Here is a 16,452-nt window from a genome sequence, read left to right as displayed (position 1 = left end):
GTGTATCTGCGTCATTACCTCGTTTATGAAACCCTAAAGTTTCAGAACAAACAGTTCAGCCACTACTGAGAAAAGAGTGTTGTATTGTTTTCCTGGGCTCTGCGAAGCGGATCGGCACTTCCGTAGTTTGATGTCGTCATCAGAAATCCTCACCACTCCTCTCACCACCGTAGCGCCTCCCGGTGCGGGCACTAGTCCAGGGAACATCCGGTTGCGTACATTCAACCGCAGAAGAAAAACTACTCTCGTTGTAGCTGCTGAGATGCAGAGCATCCACCGTGCCAGAGGGGGAGCTGTGTATCTGAGAGCTGGCCTATCTATTACGTCACTTCCAGGTACCTGGCCAATCACAGGACAGTAGGAAAGCTCTCGTTGGCTGGCCAATCACAACACAGTCCACGTTCTGGGGGTGTGGTTTTGGTCTGAAACTGCGCGTCTGACAAGAGCGTCAGTGAGGAGATATTTTGATCGGCTCGTTTGCAGCGATTAGGAGGTTTTTAATCATGAAAACAAGTTAATATATGCAAGTAGACCTCCATAACTAACATATATGTGCGATACAAGCATTCAATGTCGCCTTTAATGTGGTGATTAATCATAAACAAATAATGTTTGTTTTTAGGTGACATTAATATTGTGTTTACATATTTAAACAATTGTATTTAGATTTATTTCTTGTTTTTTAGTACACTTCTACTGGGGGTTTCAAGCTTCCCAGTCTACTGGTAATCAATTTGATGTGCATAAAACCTATTTTTTACAGAACCGAATAAAGTGCTTCTTGTTCAACCCAGCAGAGTACAGAGTACATTCATAATAAAGGGAGGACGAATCAAATCAGTATGTGAAACACAATTACTGTGTGAAAGGGAATGCACATGATTACAATTGTAATTCGTAACATTGTAATTCGTAACATCATGTGGGAGCATACAGAGAATACATAGAAACATATAAACCCTGGTTTTGTTTTGTGACAATAAACGTGATCCGATTACACAGATGACATCGGAGTGGAAGTGGGAAATCTGAGTGATTTGTAACATGGCAACACAAGTAGTCATGTTCATTTTTATTAAGTAGTTAATGAAGTAACGGATGTGTTGAAGGACAATATGGCCAGCAGGAGTGCAGTTATCCTCACATGTTTACACGCTTCTGAGTGAACAAGAACACAGCCTGAAGCATGTGTTTTCCTTGAATCTCTTCAGCCAAATGTGCCGAGTTATTATCCCCTCTTCTCTTCTACCTGATGTTCAGCATCTGTACACATCTGTATGCCAGGTGATCTTGATTTAGTACCATGGCAACCCCAGTGTGGAGACACCACCCTTGTCAACACAATTTGAAAATAATTAGTAAATTACGCCGCATGAGCTGCAGTAGTACTTGTCATCAATTATAACAAATTTCCCTAATTCCCATCAGGAGTTAACTCTGCACAACTGTCAAGAATTAGTCTAAAGAGGAATATAAACGGCCTCATTGATCCCTATTTTGGTTTTTGCTCTTTCAACCAACTGTTTCCAACTGTTCCGCAGGCTGTATATACAGAACAAGTCGTTCTGCAATTTCACAGAAAACTTTATAGATTTGCACCCGTTGTGTGGACATACTTATCTTCCCTTAAACTTAAAGTCTCGATGGTTGGATTTCAAGACGTGACTAATTAAACCCATAGGTTTCCTTCCTGCCCATTAACCCCTCCCCTCTCTCTCTCTCTCCGTGCCGTTTAATAAAGAGGCCGCCCCTCCTCCTCAGTGTAGTGCAGCGAGAGTCTGTTTGCACAAGCGGCTGAAGAGAGAAGCACAACACTTCAAATATGATGCCTGCAGTTAATCTCAGTAATGGGGCAAAGATGCCCATTGTTGGTCTGGGAACATGGAGGGTAAGTGCATTTGTTTCCTTTTATGACTATTTTTTCCACTTGTGTCTCTGCTGTCACCTTTAATATTAAAAAAAAAATGTGAATTGTGTTCTGTTATTAAAAAAAAACATGCAATACTGTACATTATTGTATAATAATGACATTGTTTCTCTTCCAGCAGGTTAAATATTATCTTGTTTCTTCAGTCTGTCAAAACACTAGTAGTAGTTACCAGTCACAGCTGATGACGACACTACTTTTGTTATCTGCTTTCTAACACTTTGCACTAGGTCTCACGTTGCAATGACTTTTTTTTTAAAAATTATATTCCCCAACTCTTTAACTATTCTTTAACCAAATTCCGAGTATTGTGTAAACTTTACCCGGCAATAAACCTGATTCTGACTGTGGTGTAATGCCGGGGGGGAAACTAGACATGACATCACTGTGATACATAATGTTCCGCTCCATCTGCTCTTTCCTTTGTGTGTCCATCTCTTACTTTTGCAGGCAGACCAAGGAAAGGCCGGCGAGGCAGTCAAAGTGGCTATAAGTGCTGGTTACAGGCACATCGACTGCGCTCTCGTGTACCAGAATGAAGAAGAACTCGGGGCTGGGATCCATGCAATGATCGATCAAGGAGTCGTAAAGAGGGAAGACCTCTTCATTGTCAGTAAGGTACAGTGCAGCTCGGTCTTCTAGTAATCAGTATATGGTTTCCTGCTACATGCTACAGGCCAGGGAATTATATGACTGCACTTACAACATGACGCCCTCCTTGTGCACATTCATGCAGACGCCTATGCTTTTAGTTAAGGTTGTCAGCCAATGGTTGTTTCAGAACAATGCCACTAATGTCTCCATTCATCAATCATCTGTTGTTGTTTTGTTTTTTTTAACCAGCTGTGGTGCACCTTCCACCTTCCATCTCTGGTGAGGAAAGCATGTGAGAAGACCCTCAGGGACCTGAGACTCGACTACCTGGACCTCTACCTCATGCACTTCCCTATGGGAGTCAAGGTTTGGACCTGTCCTATAATGTCCTGTCCCGATCATAGCAAAAAGAACACAGCAGATATGTTATGATATCTTTCACCGTTGTGAATGATTTATCGGAACACAACGTAATGTTAAACTGTGTTTGCTTCATTTCTTGTGAAGATTCTCGGTAAAAAACAGTAAAAGTTACATACGAATGTATTAAAATAATAACGATCATTTTTAAATGGCAATGTCACCAAATCGAAGCCAAGCAGGAGGGAATAAATGAAAGTATTCTGTATCACAGTCCATCAGAAAGCCTTCTTGAAGATGGCGGCGTGAGGGAAGGTCGCGTTCGAGAGAGCTGTTGCGCTTATTAGCTGATTTATTCACTTAATCCTACAAAAATTACATTTCAAACTCCCAATGGTTTATTAGCCTAACATGAACATTGACAGCTACTTTCTGAGACAATCCGACAGCATGCCACGTAAGAAAAATCAAGCTCCCGATGACGTTGAGCACAACCAACGGGCGAGCGAAGCCCAAGCAGGAGCTAGCATCATAGCCGACACCACAGCTGAAACTAGTTTAAGGGCACTTCGGGAAGCGGTGGGCGAAATTACAGCTAACATATCTAAAGTTATTGACGACAAACTAGGCCCACTGTCAGAGCTCTTGAAAATACACAGAGAAGAACTTGACAGTCACGGGAAGCGAATAACGGAGGCCGAACAGAGGATCTCAGCGCTGGAGGATGCCGCAGACCCGGTCGACAGAAAGTTGGAGGCGCTGGAAAAGATGGTGTGTGAATTACGTGAGCGGTCCGACGACCTGGAAAACAGAGGACGACGTAAAAATATCCGTATCGTCGGACTCCCAGAGAAGGCTGAAGGAGACGACCCGACTCAGTTCTTTGAGGCTTGGCTCCCTAAAATTCTTCGCATCGCAACGAAGTCTGGTCGCATAAAGTTGGAGAGAGCGCACCGCTTACTGGCCGCAATGCCCCCCTCCACCCAGAGACCGCGCTCGGTGCTGGTCAGGTTCCACAATTATCAAGATAAACAACGTGTGATGAATGCGGCGTGGGAAATGGGAAGGAAAAATGAAGCGTTGAAATACGTGGACGCGACGGTGATGATATTTCAGGACTTTTCAGCATCCGTTCTCCGCAGGAGAAGGGGTTATGACGGAGTGAAGAAACAGCTGAGAGCGCTCGGGGCCGACTACAGGCAAGTCTACCCCGCATCACTGAGAGTCACCTGTCGCGGATCCACCAAGATGTTCCACGACCCAGCCACGGTTGAGAAATACGTCCAGTCACTGAAGGATGCCCCTCGTGATGATAATGATGATGTGTGAGCATTAATCTGTAAGTCTGTCGGACTTTTAGTAGACTCTTAGTAGGTTTTGCTGTCATATAATGTATAAGCATTAAGCATTACACTTGATTTCTGTCTGTTACCTTTGTAGGATCATTATAAGCAATGCCTCCGGATTTCTCGGATAGATATCTTTCTTTTGTTGCTGGAGAAACCTTTCACTCGAGCTCCTCCAAGTTTAGGAGAAGGACAGTGTATATTTTATGCCAGTGTTTGGCAGAGGGTGCGTTAGACGCACTGTTTTTTGTTATGACCTTCATAATGTTCTGTTTCTGTTTTGTTTTATTTGGCTCACTTTGTTAGGGATTTCATTACAGGCAATGTGTTCAGGTAATATTTTAGTTCAGAACCCATGATCATGTCAGCCTTGAAGCTATGCACCTGGAACGTAAATGGTGTTCATACGCCTGTCAAACGGAAAAAGATTTTAACTTATCTTAAAAAGGAATGCGTTGACATAGCACTATTGCAAGAGACACATCTAAACGACAGTGAACATTTGAAATTACAACAAGGAGGTTTTGGACAGGTTTATTTTTCATCTTTTACTTCAAGGAGTAGAGGTGTGGCCATTCTAATTAAGAGAAATGTACCATTCAAACTTCTAGACTGTACAAAAGACAGAGCAGGTTGTTATGTGATTGTGAGAGGCATACTTTATGGGGAAGAAATTGCTATAATGAATATTTACAACCCACCTGGATACCCAAGCGACCTCCTCACTACTTCTTTCTCTAAGGTGATAGGTCTTAATGTCAGAAACACTTTTATTGGAGGAGACTTTAACTGCCATTTAAATCCTATTGTAGACAAATCTCCACCTGGTAAATTATCACTTTCACCCCAAGCTAAAAGGGTCACAGCACTCTGTGAAGACCTAGACTATACAGATGTGTGGAGAGCCCAACATGTAGCTGAGAGAGAATATACCTTTTTCTCAAATGTTTACAAATCCTATACCAGGATTGATTATTTCTTTCTCCCGAGAACCCTACTGTCGTCAGTTATATCCAGTGCTATAGGAAATATAATTATTTCTGATCATGCTGCTGTGTTCATACAATATGATTTAGGGAACCCAGTCAACCAAACCAAACACTGGAAATTCAACCCTTCTATCCTAACTGACAACAATTTTTTATCTTACTTTAGAGAAGAATTTCACTCGTTTTTATCTGTTAATTCAGCCTCCACCAGTGATTCTTCATTATTATGGGAAACGTCTAAAGCCTTCTCCAGAGGTATTATTATATCTTATATGTCCACTAAGAGGCGAAGACAGGATGGACAAAGGAAAATTTTAGAATCTAAACTGAAGTATGCAGAGAAAGAATATGTAAAAAACTCGTCTGTACAGAAACTTAAAGAGATCTCTGCAATTAGGTGCGCTTTAAATCTGTTATGGACTAAGGATGCGGAAGGTAAAATCAGACTTGCCAAACAAAAAATGTACGAACATGGAGATAAAGCTGGGAGATATCTATCATATTTGACGAAGAAAAAGGCTGATTCACGAATTATCTCTTCAGTCATAGACAGTCAGGGTAAACAGACTTTTAATACTGTGGCCATTAATAAGGCTTTTAAAACCTACTATGAAAACTTGTATAAATCTGAACTATATAATGATACAACTGACAAAATGAACAATTTTTTCTCCTCTCTTAACCTTCCTAGCTTATCTGATGCCCAGAAAGCATGTCTTGAAGCTCCCATATCTAAGACAGAGTTGCTCAATGCTATTAAAGGGTTACAATCTGGTAAAGCGCCAGGTCCAGATGGATTCAGTAGCGAATTCTACAAAGAGTTCTGTGATTTACTGGCCGACCCACTTCTAGACATGTTTAATGACTCTTTTAAGAAAGGTGTTTTACCACAGTCTTTGAGAGAAGCGCACATCTCTCTCATTTTAAAAAAAGGGAAAATCCCTGAAGATTGTGCATCATACAGGCCTATTTCCTTATTGAATGCTGATCTAAAACTTCTCTCCAAAATATTAGCAACAAGACTGGAAGGCGTACTCCCTGTTCTTATAAATGCCGACCAAACTGGATTCATTAAGGGTCGTAATTCATACAATAATATGCGCAGATTACTGAACACAATTCAGGTTTTTCAACAGCAGTCTTTGAATGGTCTGGTGCTTTCTCTGGATGCCGAGAAGGCGTTTGACCGTGTAGAGATGCCATACCTGTTTTTTACACTTTACAAATTTGGCCTAAGTGAAAATTTTGTAACCTGGATTAAACTACTTTATACAAATCCCCTGTCAGCAGTGCTTACAAATGGGTTGCAATCTTCTAACTTTGAAATTTTTAGAGGTACAAGGCAAGGGTGTCCTCTATCGCCCCTGCTCTTCGCCTTGGCAATTGAGCCACTTGCTGAAGCTATTAGGACTAATGAAAACATACATGGTCTCACTATGGCCACTAGACAACACAAGATTACTCTTTATGCTGACGATGTCTTGATTGTTGTGACTGAACCTGAGGTATCTATCCCAGCCCTTATTGAGACCATTAATGAGTTCAGTATTTTCTCTGGTTACAGAATAAATTATGGTAAATCGGAAGTGATGCCATTAGGTTGCCTGAAACAGATACCTAAAACCCCATCCCCCTTCCCGTTTAAATGGTCCCCAGAAGGCTTTGTCTATTTGGGAATACGTGTAACACCCTCGTTTGATCAGCTTTACAAAGCAAATTTCCCACCCATATTTGAGCGTATAAGACTAGACCTAGAGAGATGGAATACTCTTCCAATTTCCTGGTTAGGTCGTGTCGCACTCCTAAAAATGAACATTCTCCCTAGGCTACTTTACCCCATACAAATGATCCCAGTCGTGTTCCTCCATAAGACTATTAAACAGTTAAATAGTTGGTTTAGCTCCTTTATATGGTCTAAGAGGAGACCACGCCTGAAAATAGCTACGCTATGTCTTCCATCCTCAGAGGGGGGTCTCGACCTCCCGGACATTAGAAAATTTCAGCTCAGTGTTCATTTGCGTACCATAGCTGACTGGGTGCATAATAAATCCACGTCTCTCTGGATGGATGTAGAAAGTTCAATGTCTAAATATCCTTTGGATAATCTTCTGTTTATTAGAAAAAATACATCTTTGAAATCTGCTTGTACTAACCCTATTACGATCTCCACAGTTAAGGCATGGCATGCCATCAGAAAATTAGAGGGCAGATCTCGATTCACGTCTGTATTCACTCCGATATGCGACAATCCTGACTTCCTCCCTGGGCTAATGGACAATAACTTCCAGATTTGGGTAAACAAAGGAATATCTACTTTACGCAACCTACTGGAAGGCCCCACCATGATGTCTTTTAGTCAGCTGAAGGGGAAATATGATATCCAACAACAAGACTTCTTTCGGTATTTGCAAGTGAGAAATTTTATCACTAGGGATACCTCAATCCTTCAGTGTCAGGATGTCTCACACCTAGAGAGGCAGCTCTTTTGGCTAAAGTCTGGCGGTTCTATTAGCCTGTTTTATAATATTCTTAAAGAGTATAACATCGCAAACACCTCCTCTCTGAAGGGCTTATGGGAAAGAGAGCTTAATGTTAAGATAACAGATGATGACTGGAATGACGCTTGGAAAAATGCAAAAACACTGAATGTCTGTAACCGAGTGAGAGCTATGCAGCTAAAGCTCCTACACAGGGTTCATATATCTCCCTCTCAGCGCCACAAATACAGCCCTAATACATCTCCACTGTGCCCCAAGTGTAAGACAGAAACTGGTAGTCTGACACATTGTTTATGGTATTGTAGAGAGATACAGACGTTTTGGCAGATTATAGGGCAGGAAATTAATAAGATTCTGTCTATTAATAGTAATAATAACCCTTTATACCTGCTACTCGGTATATCTGACATGTCCATCACTGACAAATTTAGAAGAAAACTTTTTCAGACACTTGCTTTCTGTGCTAGAAAGAGCATTCTTTTGAATTGGATCACAGATAAAGTTCCGTCTAAGACTCAGTGGCAAAGGGTTGTATTTGAATATGTTGTGTTGGACTTTTTGACATGTAAACTTCACAGTAATGATGATGCTTTTCGTAAAACATGGGAACCCTTTTTGTCGCATTTTGGTTTGAATATTTCCACTATTCTCACAAGAGGGTTTGTATCGTAGCTCTGAATGCTCTACCTCAAAAGGGACACTTTTATTTCTGTATTCCTTTTATTTTACTTATTTGTTTTGAATGTTTTCTCCTTTGTATAAGATGTGACCCCTGAATCTTCTGCCTGTATGAATTTGAATTTGAACTTGGATTTGAATATGTAAGTGAGCCAAATGTTTGTTTGTTTGACTGTTTTGTTTAGTGTTCTTGTCTTACCTGTTGAAAAACTAATAAACATATATTAAAAAAAAAAAAAAAAAGAAAGCCTTCTTAATGGTCCAGAATTAGTCACATGACCGTAACAAGTGAAGGACTTCTCTGCACCATGTCACGTGAAGCTTCACACACCAGAAAGACTGCCCTTCTTCTTTGTTAGCTTGCACTTTATACTGTGTAATGCCCACATTAACTGGGCAAATTGCTTTACAACGTTGGTTTCTTTGGATTTGGTTATTCTACGAAAGCAAATGATACTTCGATCCAAATTCATGCTCTAAACTGAACCCCCTTTTGTTTTCTGAACTCACAGCCGGGCGATGACCTTTTTCCGTTAGACGAGCACGGCCAGGTCATTGCGGACGACAGCGACTTCTTGGACACTTGGGAGGTAATTTTTCAAATCCAGAGACGCAATACTGAATCTCAGTCTGAAACTCACTTAACGCCAATGTGTCCAAAAAGGCTATGGAGGACCTGGTGGATGCCGGGCTGGTCAAGGCCATTGGCGTCTCCAACTTCAACAAAGACCAGATCGAAGCCATACTCAACAAACCAGGCCTCAAGTACAAGCCCGTCAACAACCAGGTAAAATGTACACCACATGTTGTCATGCAGAATAGAGCTAGACGAAAATACAAGCCAAAGCCTATCATCTCCCCCCGCCCCCCACAGATTGAATGTCATCCATACCTGACCCAGGAGAAGTTGATCAACTACTGCCACTCAAAGGGCATCACAGTGACCGCCTACAGTCCACTGGGTTCCCCTCACAGACCCTGGTGAGAGGAGAAAAGTCACACATCATACACAGACAGCTTTACATGCCCATAATATTAACTCTTTTTTTTTGCTTGAAAAAAAAAAAACAGGGCTTCATCTGACGACCCCCATCTTCTAGAAGACTCTAAAATCAAGGCAATTGCTGAAAAATACAAGAAGACTCCAGCACAGGTTGGAATAGAAAATGCTTTTATAAGCTGGTTATCTGTACAGTCGTTATATATGTACATGGCATTAATGAATGAACAAAATAGATGTTGTGTAATTGTTCCACAAGGAAACAGCCAATTTAGGTGCATTTTGTAATGCTTTGCTTCAAACGTTCAACAGCACATCCACAATGAGAGTCAGTCAGTCCAGTCACATGGTGGATACAAGCGTTACAAAACTCTCCACTGAGAGAATGTTAAAATACAGTGCAGCATTGTGCTTGTATTTTGGAATCCAACTAAAAAGGGGTTAATGCAAAAATGTGAAGAGAAAACCACAAAACATAATGCAGAAACTGGAAATCTGCACTCCAATAAGCAATTTTCCCTTTCAGGTCCTCATCAGATTCCACATCGAGAGGAAGGTGATTGTCATTACAAAGTCAGCGACGCCCCATCGAATCAAGGAAAACCTACAGGTGTTTTATTCATCTTATCCTTCTCAAATTCTGAGACGAGTTGTTCTTCCATATTAGCTCCGATTGAAACTTCAATTTTAAGACTTTCCTGCCCCCCCCCCCCCCTTTTCAGTTGTTTGACTTTGAGCTGAGCGACGAAGATATGAAGACCATGCTGAGCATGGACAAGAATTTGAGAGGATTCCCGATGCCATGGTGAGGAGATGCGAGGAGGAGATTTAGAGGGATTAAGCCGTCATTATATTATCAGATAAGCCATATTAACCCATTTTTTGTCCTTCCCACAGGGCCACCAAACACAAAGACTTCCCTCTGAACTCGGAATACTAACTCATCGGACAAACCGCTGTATCGGACACGCATCCACCCTCCCACTTATGTGGAACACTCTTTATATAATGCACACGAGTCAGAAAAAGAAGGGCACTCTGAAACCACATACCTCCTCCAAGACTAATATCTCAACTCACCATGCTGAAGAAAGTGGAATTAATTGTTTATATGATGAATGTTTATTCATCATTTTGACTTCTGTGTGTCAAAAAAATATGCCTCTGTGTATGGATTCTGCATGATTATAATTTGCAATATAATAAATACACCTTGCCTTAAACAAAGACAATAGTGACTCTTTTTTTAAGTGAAACCCTCCACACCTCAGAAAGGCGACTAAAAGGAAACGGACCATTGCCTTGAAAAGAAAACGCCACGGATTTAAATAGTGTTGGAAACATATTTTAAAATAACCTCACAGATATACATGAAACAGTGCTTATACTTTGAAATGAGTGAGTGCATACACACATGCAGATGACATGAATGAAAGCTCCAGCCGCTCCCTCATTCCAGGCTCACAGCAGAAGCAGAACAACCGAGTGCAATCTGAAAGAAATAAAAAAACAAACTTCCACCAACTCCGTTTTATTTTTGCCCCACAGGATTTGTTTTTATTGAAGTACTCAGCTGACACAGAGAGAGAGAGTAATAATTTCATACCACGGGCAACACTAATGAGGGAAAACTCCTTTGTCACTAAGCAGTGTTTGCAGTTATGCATAACGAAGGCACCGACACCACAGCCCATGTGATTCAACATTTCAAATTAAGAATAAAAACAAGTTTAAATGAAGGAGGATGATGTTTTTTTTTACTAAAAACAAAAAAAAAAAAAAAAACTTTTTGGGCAAGTTTGTGTAATTCAAATGCAGTTTCACTGAAATATCTGACACTTGCACTGCATGACGTAGAACTGACAACGAGGAACTACGTTCTTATTTTCCATAGCATAACGACAAAAGCCAATGTAAGCAAAAACTATAAATTTATACCACACTAGTGCAAAACTCAGACGCACAATGAATAAATGGAGCGGAGTGTGTAAATCTGTACTGACACAAGGCCTCATTAAGTGCATCTTAAGCTCAATCTACAAACGTTGAGCTGTCACTGCAAACCCCATGGATGCTCAGTATTCAGCATTGAATGGAAAGTCCTTGTGATTTGTGCCCCTATAAAGATAGAGAGAATAAAACAAAAAAACATGTCTTAACCTTACACACAACATCTTCTGACAAGTCTTATATACAAGAATGCACAGTCTCACCACTGCATGGGACAGGCTCGCCAGTTCCGGTTGAATCCTTGTATGGTTTTCATTTCCTCCTCGGACAACTCAAAGTCAAAGACCTGCAATGATTTTAAATGAGGTTTTTTTAAGCAGGGCTGAGGAATAATCTCAGAAAACATCTCAACAATATGCTGGCTCATTACTTTGAAATTCTCCTGAATGCGCTGAGGCGTGACGGACTTAGGGATCGCAATCACATTCCTCTGGACCTGGAAGCGGATCAGGACCTGACAGGTAGAAAGAGACTGAGTGTAAAGGCCTTTAACAACAGTATGGAGGACCATTGAGTTTCATTTTTTGTGGGGGTTTTACACATCAACTCTTGAGTTTTCTTCAGGTCAGTTCCCGTTTTCAGTTTCCAGTTACCTGAGCCGTCGTCTTCTTGTGCTTCTCCGCGATGGCCTTAATGATGGGACTCTCCAGGAGTTGTGGGTCGTCAGCCGAAGCCCTGCAATTTAAATGCATCTCTAACCTTTTACACAGCCCACACACCCACGCTGTTTTCTGTGTCACGTCTGTATTTAAATGTTTTTATTGTCGATTAACCATCAATTGTTTATTAACCTTTTACTAAAAGGAAAAATTCTTACTGACCAGGGTCTGTCAGGGGAGCCCAGGGGGCTGTACGCCGTCACAGTGATGCCCTGAGATTGGCAGTAGTTGATCAGCTTTTCCTGCGTCAAGTATGGGTGGCACTCCACCTAGTGGGTCAAACACAGAACAGAAGTGAAGGCAAAACATTACTCAGATCATGAAGAGACTATTTTTCTTTTCTTTCAATTAACAAGAACTTCTCATGATGTTCAACATATTGATAGACACCGGCTATACACATTTTTCTTTCTTTCTTGTTCAAGGACAAATCTGCCATCTGTCCCTCCACCTTGTCACATCCTTTGACTTCTGCCATTTTAGAGTTAGGAGGTTTGCCGACGCCAGGAGAGCCAAATCAAATAGATACCCGAGGTCATTTGTCCCATTTGTTGTGGGTTTTCTTCACAAGCCGTTGTTTCCAATGGGTCACGTGGCTCACTATCCATTCATCATGAAGAAATCCATTATAAATCATCTTTAGTATTTGTGCAATTTAAGTAGTGTGTGTCTTCTAGTGTAAACAAACCCTTTTAGTGCAATAAAGATTTTCCAATCGGATCCTCTGTCGGTCAGTCCATCGACTTAGCGCGTTACTTTTGCAATATGGATTACACTCGGATAGGGACATGGTTTTTATGCACATGACTTGAAGAATGGCGACGTTCAATTGATTCATTACACACGCAAAACACATTATGGTTCACATAAATTAACAGAGACATTGTTTAAACAGACACACTGTAACACCACCTTGTAACCTAAACATTTTTTTCACCTTTTCACTTGAAATCACTTGATTTCAATCATGAGGCTATTTATTTTGGCATATATTTGGCAGATTATACCTCGCCTATTCCTTTTTATTTGTTTGAATAAAAACAAAAATGCTCATTTGCACTTGTCATACAGTGATTGCAGCTCCTACCTTGTGCTGTAAAGTTTTTATTTTGCCTCACAAATGACTTGATCTCAGAATATTGATCAAGCTTTGACTTGCTGGTTATTCTAAGTGTATGCTTGTTAACTAGATCTCGTGTGTGAGCTTACTGTGTGTCGGGCCGTGCTACATGAGTCATCTCGTCCATGTTGTTCATAACTCAAGTGACTCAAACCATGTAATCGTATACAGTGCTTAACAAATGTATTAGAACGCCACCCACTGAATCAACCATTGGTAATTATCACAATCATGTCTTTATGTTTCAGTCATGGTTAATACATAATGTGGAAGCTCTTTAAATGAAATAAAAATTTTAATGCAAAAAAAATAATTATTCATGCAGTATAATGGTTGAATGTTATACTCGTGTTGTGTTAATTAATATTTATGACGAGTGAAAGAATAGATTTGTTAAGCACTATACAGTATGTATTAAATGCTAAAACACAGGCTACTGTAAGGTCAACTTGGCTAATTGTTTGAGCCTGAGGGGAAACTGCTGTGGCCTTTTTAGAATTAACTTGGCATTTGTTCCTGAGACTAGACATCATGGGACAGATAATGCGATTATGGCTTCTTGCCTTTTAGGAGCAGTGATTTTGACATGGATCTGTTTCCTTGCGACTCAGTAGTCTCAACTTGAACATGTTTTATTTATTGTGAAATATCTGTATATTAAAATCATACTAACGAGCAGTAATATCAGTACAAGAGTGTTTAATGTACCTGGTTGGTGGCAGGCCTGTATTTAAGGCCTGGCTTATTGAGAATGGCTTCAATCTGATCCTTGTTGAAGTTGGAGATACCGATAGCTTTGACCAAACCAGCGTCAACCAGTTCTTCCATGGCCTGAGAAAATGAACCATTAAAAGAATAACATTTAGCCACTACGACCATTATGTATATTATTCAAACATAAATGGTAATAGCTACAAATTCACTTCAACACTGTTGCTGTTCTGAATATCTTGACTAGACCAGTTTGAAGATACCTGGTTATAATTCGATCTCTTTTATTCAATCATTGAAATACATAGTTACACTTTGTAGAGTTGTGGGGCCTTTTCCTGGTTATGGCTAGTTATAAGTCCACGGCATTAAAAAAACCCAAACAGTTTTACCCTTTTATTTTGCTTTCATTTTAACACTCACCTCCCAAGTCTCCAAGAAGTAAGTGTCATCACTGATAAGCTTTCCCTCGCTGTCAACGGGAAGGTCGTCACTGCCAGGCTTAACATCAGGAGAACCACAATACAGGATGAATAAAAGCTTATTCTTCAATTAGCCAAACACCTGCGTGTGTGCTCAAGAACATGCCTACAGAGGGTATAATAGAACTACCTTAAAACCCAATGGCCAGTGCACCAAATAGAGGTCTACATATTCCAGTTTCAGATCACTGAGGGTCTTCTCACAGGCTGGCCTCACCATTGACTTCTTATGGAAAGTGCACCACAGCTATGCAACACAAGGACATAGTAGGTTGAGACAGATTACCAAAGTGTACAAAAGGGTAAGCATGTGCCTTTGACAATTTATTCCAACAACTCACCTTGCTGACAATGAAAAGATCCTCTCTCTTTACCACACCTTCCTTGATCATGGCATGAACACCTTCTCCCACCTCAGCCTCGTTGTGGTAGACGTATGCGCCGTCAATGTGCCTGTAACCTGCAGCGATGGCCGCTTTGACTGCTTCTGTCACTTTACCAGCAGGAGACTAACACAAAATGACTAGTTAGTTGTAAACACTTCTTAGTCTTGCGTCAAATAAACTCAACATATTGTGTCAAATGACCTCGATCCATTTTACGCATTCGAGAGCAAATTATAGTTGTGCAACTTGGCAATAATAATCATAATACATACAATGTGCAGTAATTTCTAGCTTTTTGTTGTATGAGAATCTACCTTTTCTTCTTAATATCACACTAAATGCACATATGATATACAACTGGATGCATTTTTGGCTCAGAGCTATCCAAGGACTGAACATAGTGACCAAAACAAATAGTGTAATAGTAACATTGTATTAGCTCTGAGCAAAAAGCTGGCACATAGGGTCAAATATGAAAACATTTATGTTTTTACAGTGCACTGTCCCTTTAAGTTTAAAAACAGATGGAGGAAGTGAAATCAGTGCTTTATTAGTACAGCTCGTCTCTTAATTTAAAGTAACTTAACCCCAAACAAGTCAACAAAGTAACCCTTATGTATGAATGTAGCTCAACTAAGCGACAAAAAAAATGTATAGCCATAACTAATAAGTCACTTTAATGGTCTAATACGAGGAGCTGTGACAAATTATCAACAGATATTTCATAGGGAAGCTACTTTCAAAGAATCACTCGTGACGTATCCAGTCACTGCACCTCCGGGCTAACTTAGCTCCCCGGCTAACAAGTTAATTATCAACTAGTGGAAGGCGGGTAGCAGAGTAAAAACAAAACGCACCTTCCATGTCCCAAGCCCGACCAAGGGCATTAAAGCACCGGTGTTCAGCTTCACCGTCGTTGCCATTTCTCCAGTGGACGAGCAGAAAACTGGGTGCAGCTGGGCAGAGAGGGAATGGTGGCCAGAGCGCAATTCAAGCAGAGCGCAGACGTCGGCGATCGATTAATTATGTCTTACCACAGGGACGACCGATATGTGGTTTTCTATGGCCGATACCAATGTCAAAATCCTAACAAATTATACATTAAGTTGCTTAGCTTCAATAACACTTTTCAAACAACTCTTATGGTCTGACTCTAAATGCTAAATGCATTGTCAAATAACTTATTTATCATTTTTGCACCAGCATTTATTAAGGCTTAATAATAACTGGCCAATGCCAATAACATCACACATTCAATCTCAAAGAAACACGTGACAGCATTGACTCAAATACTACTAATAACCGTGACCAAAGTTTCTGCACCATATTTCAAAATATCTGGTAAATAGAAAACAGATAGTACTAGTAAATATTTAATAGATAGAAAACATTTTTAAAGGCCTTTCCACAAAAGAGTGCACAATAGCATATTCTCAACTGGAACACGAGGGTCACTCTGAGTTGGAATGGAACACAGCATTACAGGTTTTGCAACACTGACTGGTTACACCAGCAAATATATTGGCTTAAACAGATTATCACAAATGTTTTTATTTTTCATTTTAATTACCCTTAAGCATGAAACTTAACTGCATGGGTAAAATATGCTTATTTGCTTTTGACTTGTTGTAAGGAGTTTAATTATGATTGATTTATTGACAACATTTACCCAAACATTACATTAGGGCATGA

General features: G+C 40.4%; 2 protein-coding genes across 2 annotated transcripts; one reads left to right on the top strand and one right to left on the bottom strand.

Annotated features, from left to right (window-relative positions):
* The first annotated feature begins 1,755 nt into the window (after nt 1-1,755).
* Nucleotides 1,756-10,466, top strand: LOC131456237 (aldo-keto reductase family 1 member B10-like). Its single transcript, XM_058624350.1, has 10 exons — nt 1,756-1,888; nt 2,378-2,545; nt 2,771-2,887; nt 8,905-8,982; nt 9,057-9,179; nt 9,267-9,373; nt 9,464-9,545; nt 9,919-10,002; nt 10,115-10,197; nt 10,290-10,466. Exons 1-10 carry the CDS (start codon nt 1,823-1,825, stop codon nt 10,330-10,332), a joined length of 951 nt encoding a protein of 316 aa, XP_058480333.1. The 5' UTR covers nt 1,756-1,822; the 3' UTR covers nt 10,333-10,466.
* Nucleotides 10,467-10,921: 455 nt separating this feature from the next.
* LOC131456236 (aldo-keto reductase family 1 member B1-like) lies at nt 10,922-15,792 on the bottom strand. The gene is made up of 10 exons (XM_058624349.1): nt 15,618-15,792; nt 14,716-14,883; nt 14,505-14,621; nt 14,316-14,393; nt 13,890-14,012; nt 12,224-12,330; nt 11,996-12,077; nt 11,773-11,856; nt 11,606-11,688; nt 10,922-11,510 (listed from the first exon to the last, which is right to left on the bottom strand). The coding sequence occupies exons 1-10, from the start codon at nt 15,681-15,683 to the stop codon at nt 11,468-11,470; spliced, it is 951 nt and encodes a 316-aa protein (XP_058480332.1). The 5' UTR covers nt 15,684-15,792; the 3' UTR covers nt 10,922-11,467.
* Nucleotides 15,793-16,452: the final 660 nt, after the last annotated feature.

The sequence above is a fragment of the Solea solea genome, chromosome 3, assembly GCF_958295425.1.
Source record: "Solea solea chromosome 3, fSolSol10.1, whole genome shotgun sequence".
Lineage (NCBI taxonomy): Eukaryota > Metazoa > Chordata > Actinopteri > Pleuronectiformes > Soleidae > Solea > Solea solea.
The sequence above is the reverse complement of the archived record's forward strand: the minus strand, read 5'-3'. Positions and strand labels throughout refer to the sequence as shown.

What these genes read in the sequence shown, in the direction of transcription:
- LOC131456237 (XM_058624350.1), top strand. Translation starts at nt 1,823, where the DNA reads ATGATGCCTGCAGTTAATCTCAGTAATGGGGCAAAGATGCCCATTGTT. An exon ending in ACCTCTTCATTGTCAGTAAG is followed by an intron (nt 2,546 to 2,770) that starts GTACAGTGCAGC and finishes TTTTTTAACCAG; the next exon opens with CTGTGGTGCACCTTCCACCT. An exon ending in ACAAGAAGACTCCAGCACAG is followed by an intron (nt 9,546 to 9,918) that starts GTTGGAATAGAA and finishes TTTCCCTTTCAG; the next exon opens with GTCCTCATCAGATTCCACAT.
- LOC131456236 (XM_058624349.1), bottom strand. Translation starts at nt 15,683, where the DNA reads ATGGCAACGACGGTGAAGCTGAACACCGGTGCTTTAATGCCCTTGGTC. An exon ending in ATCTTTTCATTGTCAGCAAG is followed by an intron (nt 14,622 to 14,715) that starts GTGAGTTGTTGG and finishes TGTGTTGCATAG; the next exon opens with CTGTGGTGCACTTTCCATAA. An exon ending in ACTTCTTGGAGACTTGGGAG is followed by an intron (nt 14,013 to 14,315) that starts GTGAGTGTTAAA and finishes TCATTTTCTCAG; the next exon opens with GCCATGGAAGAACTGGTTGA.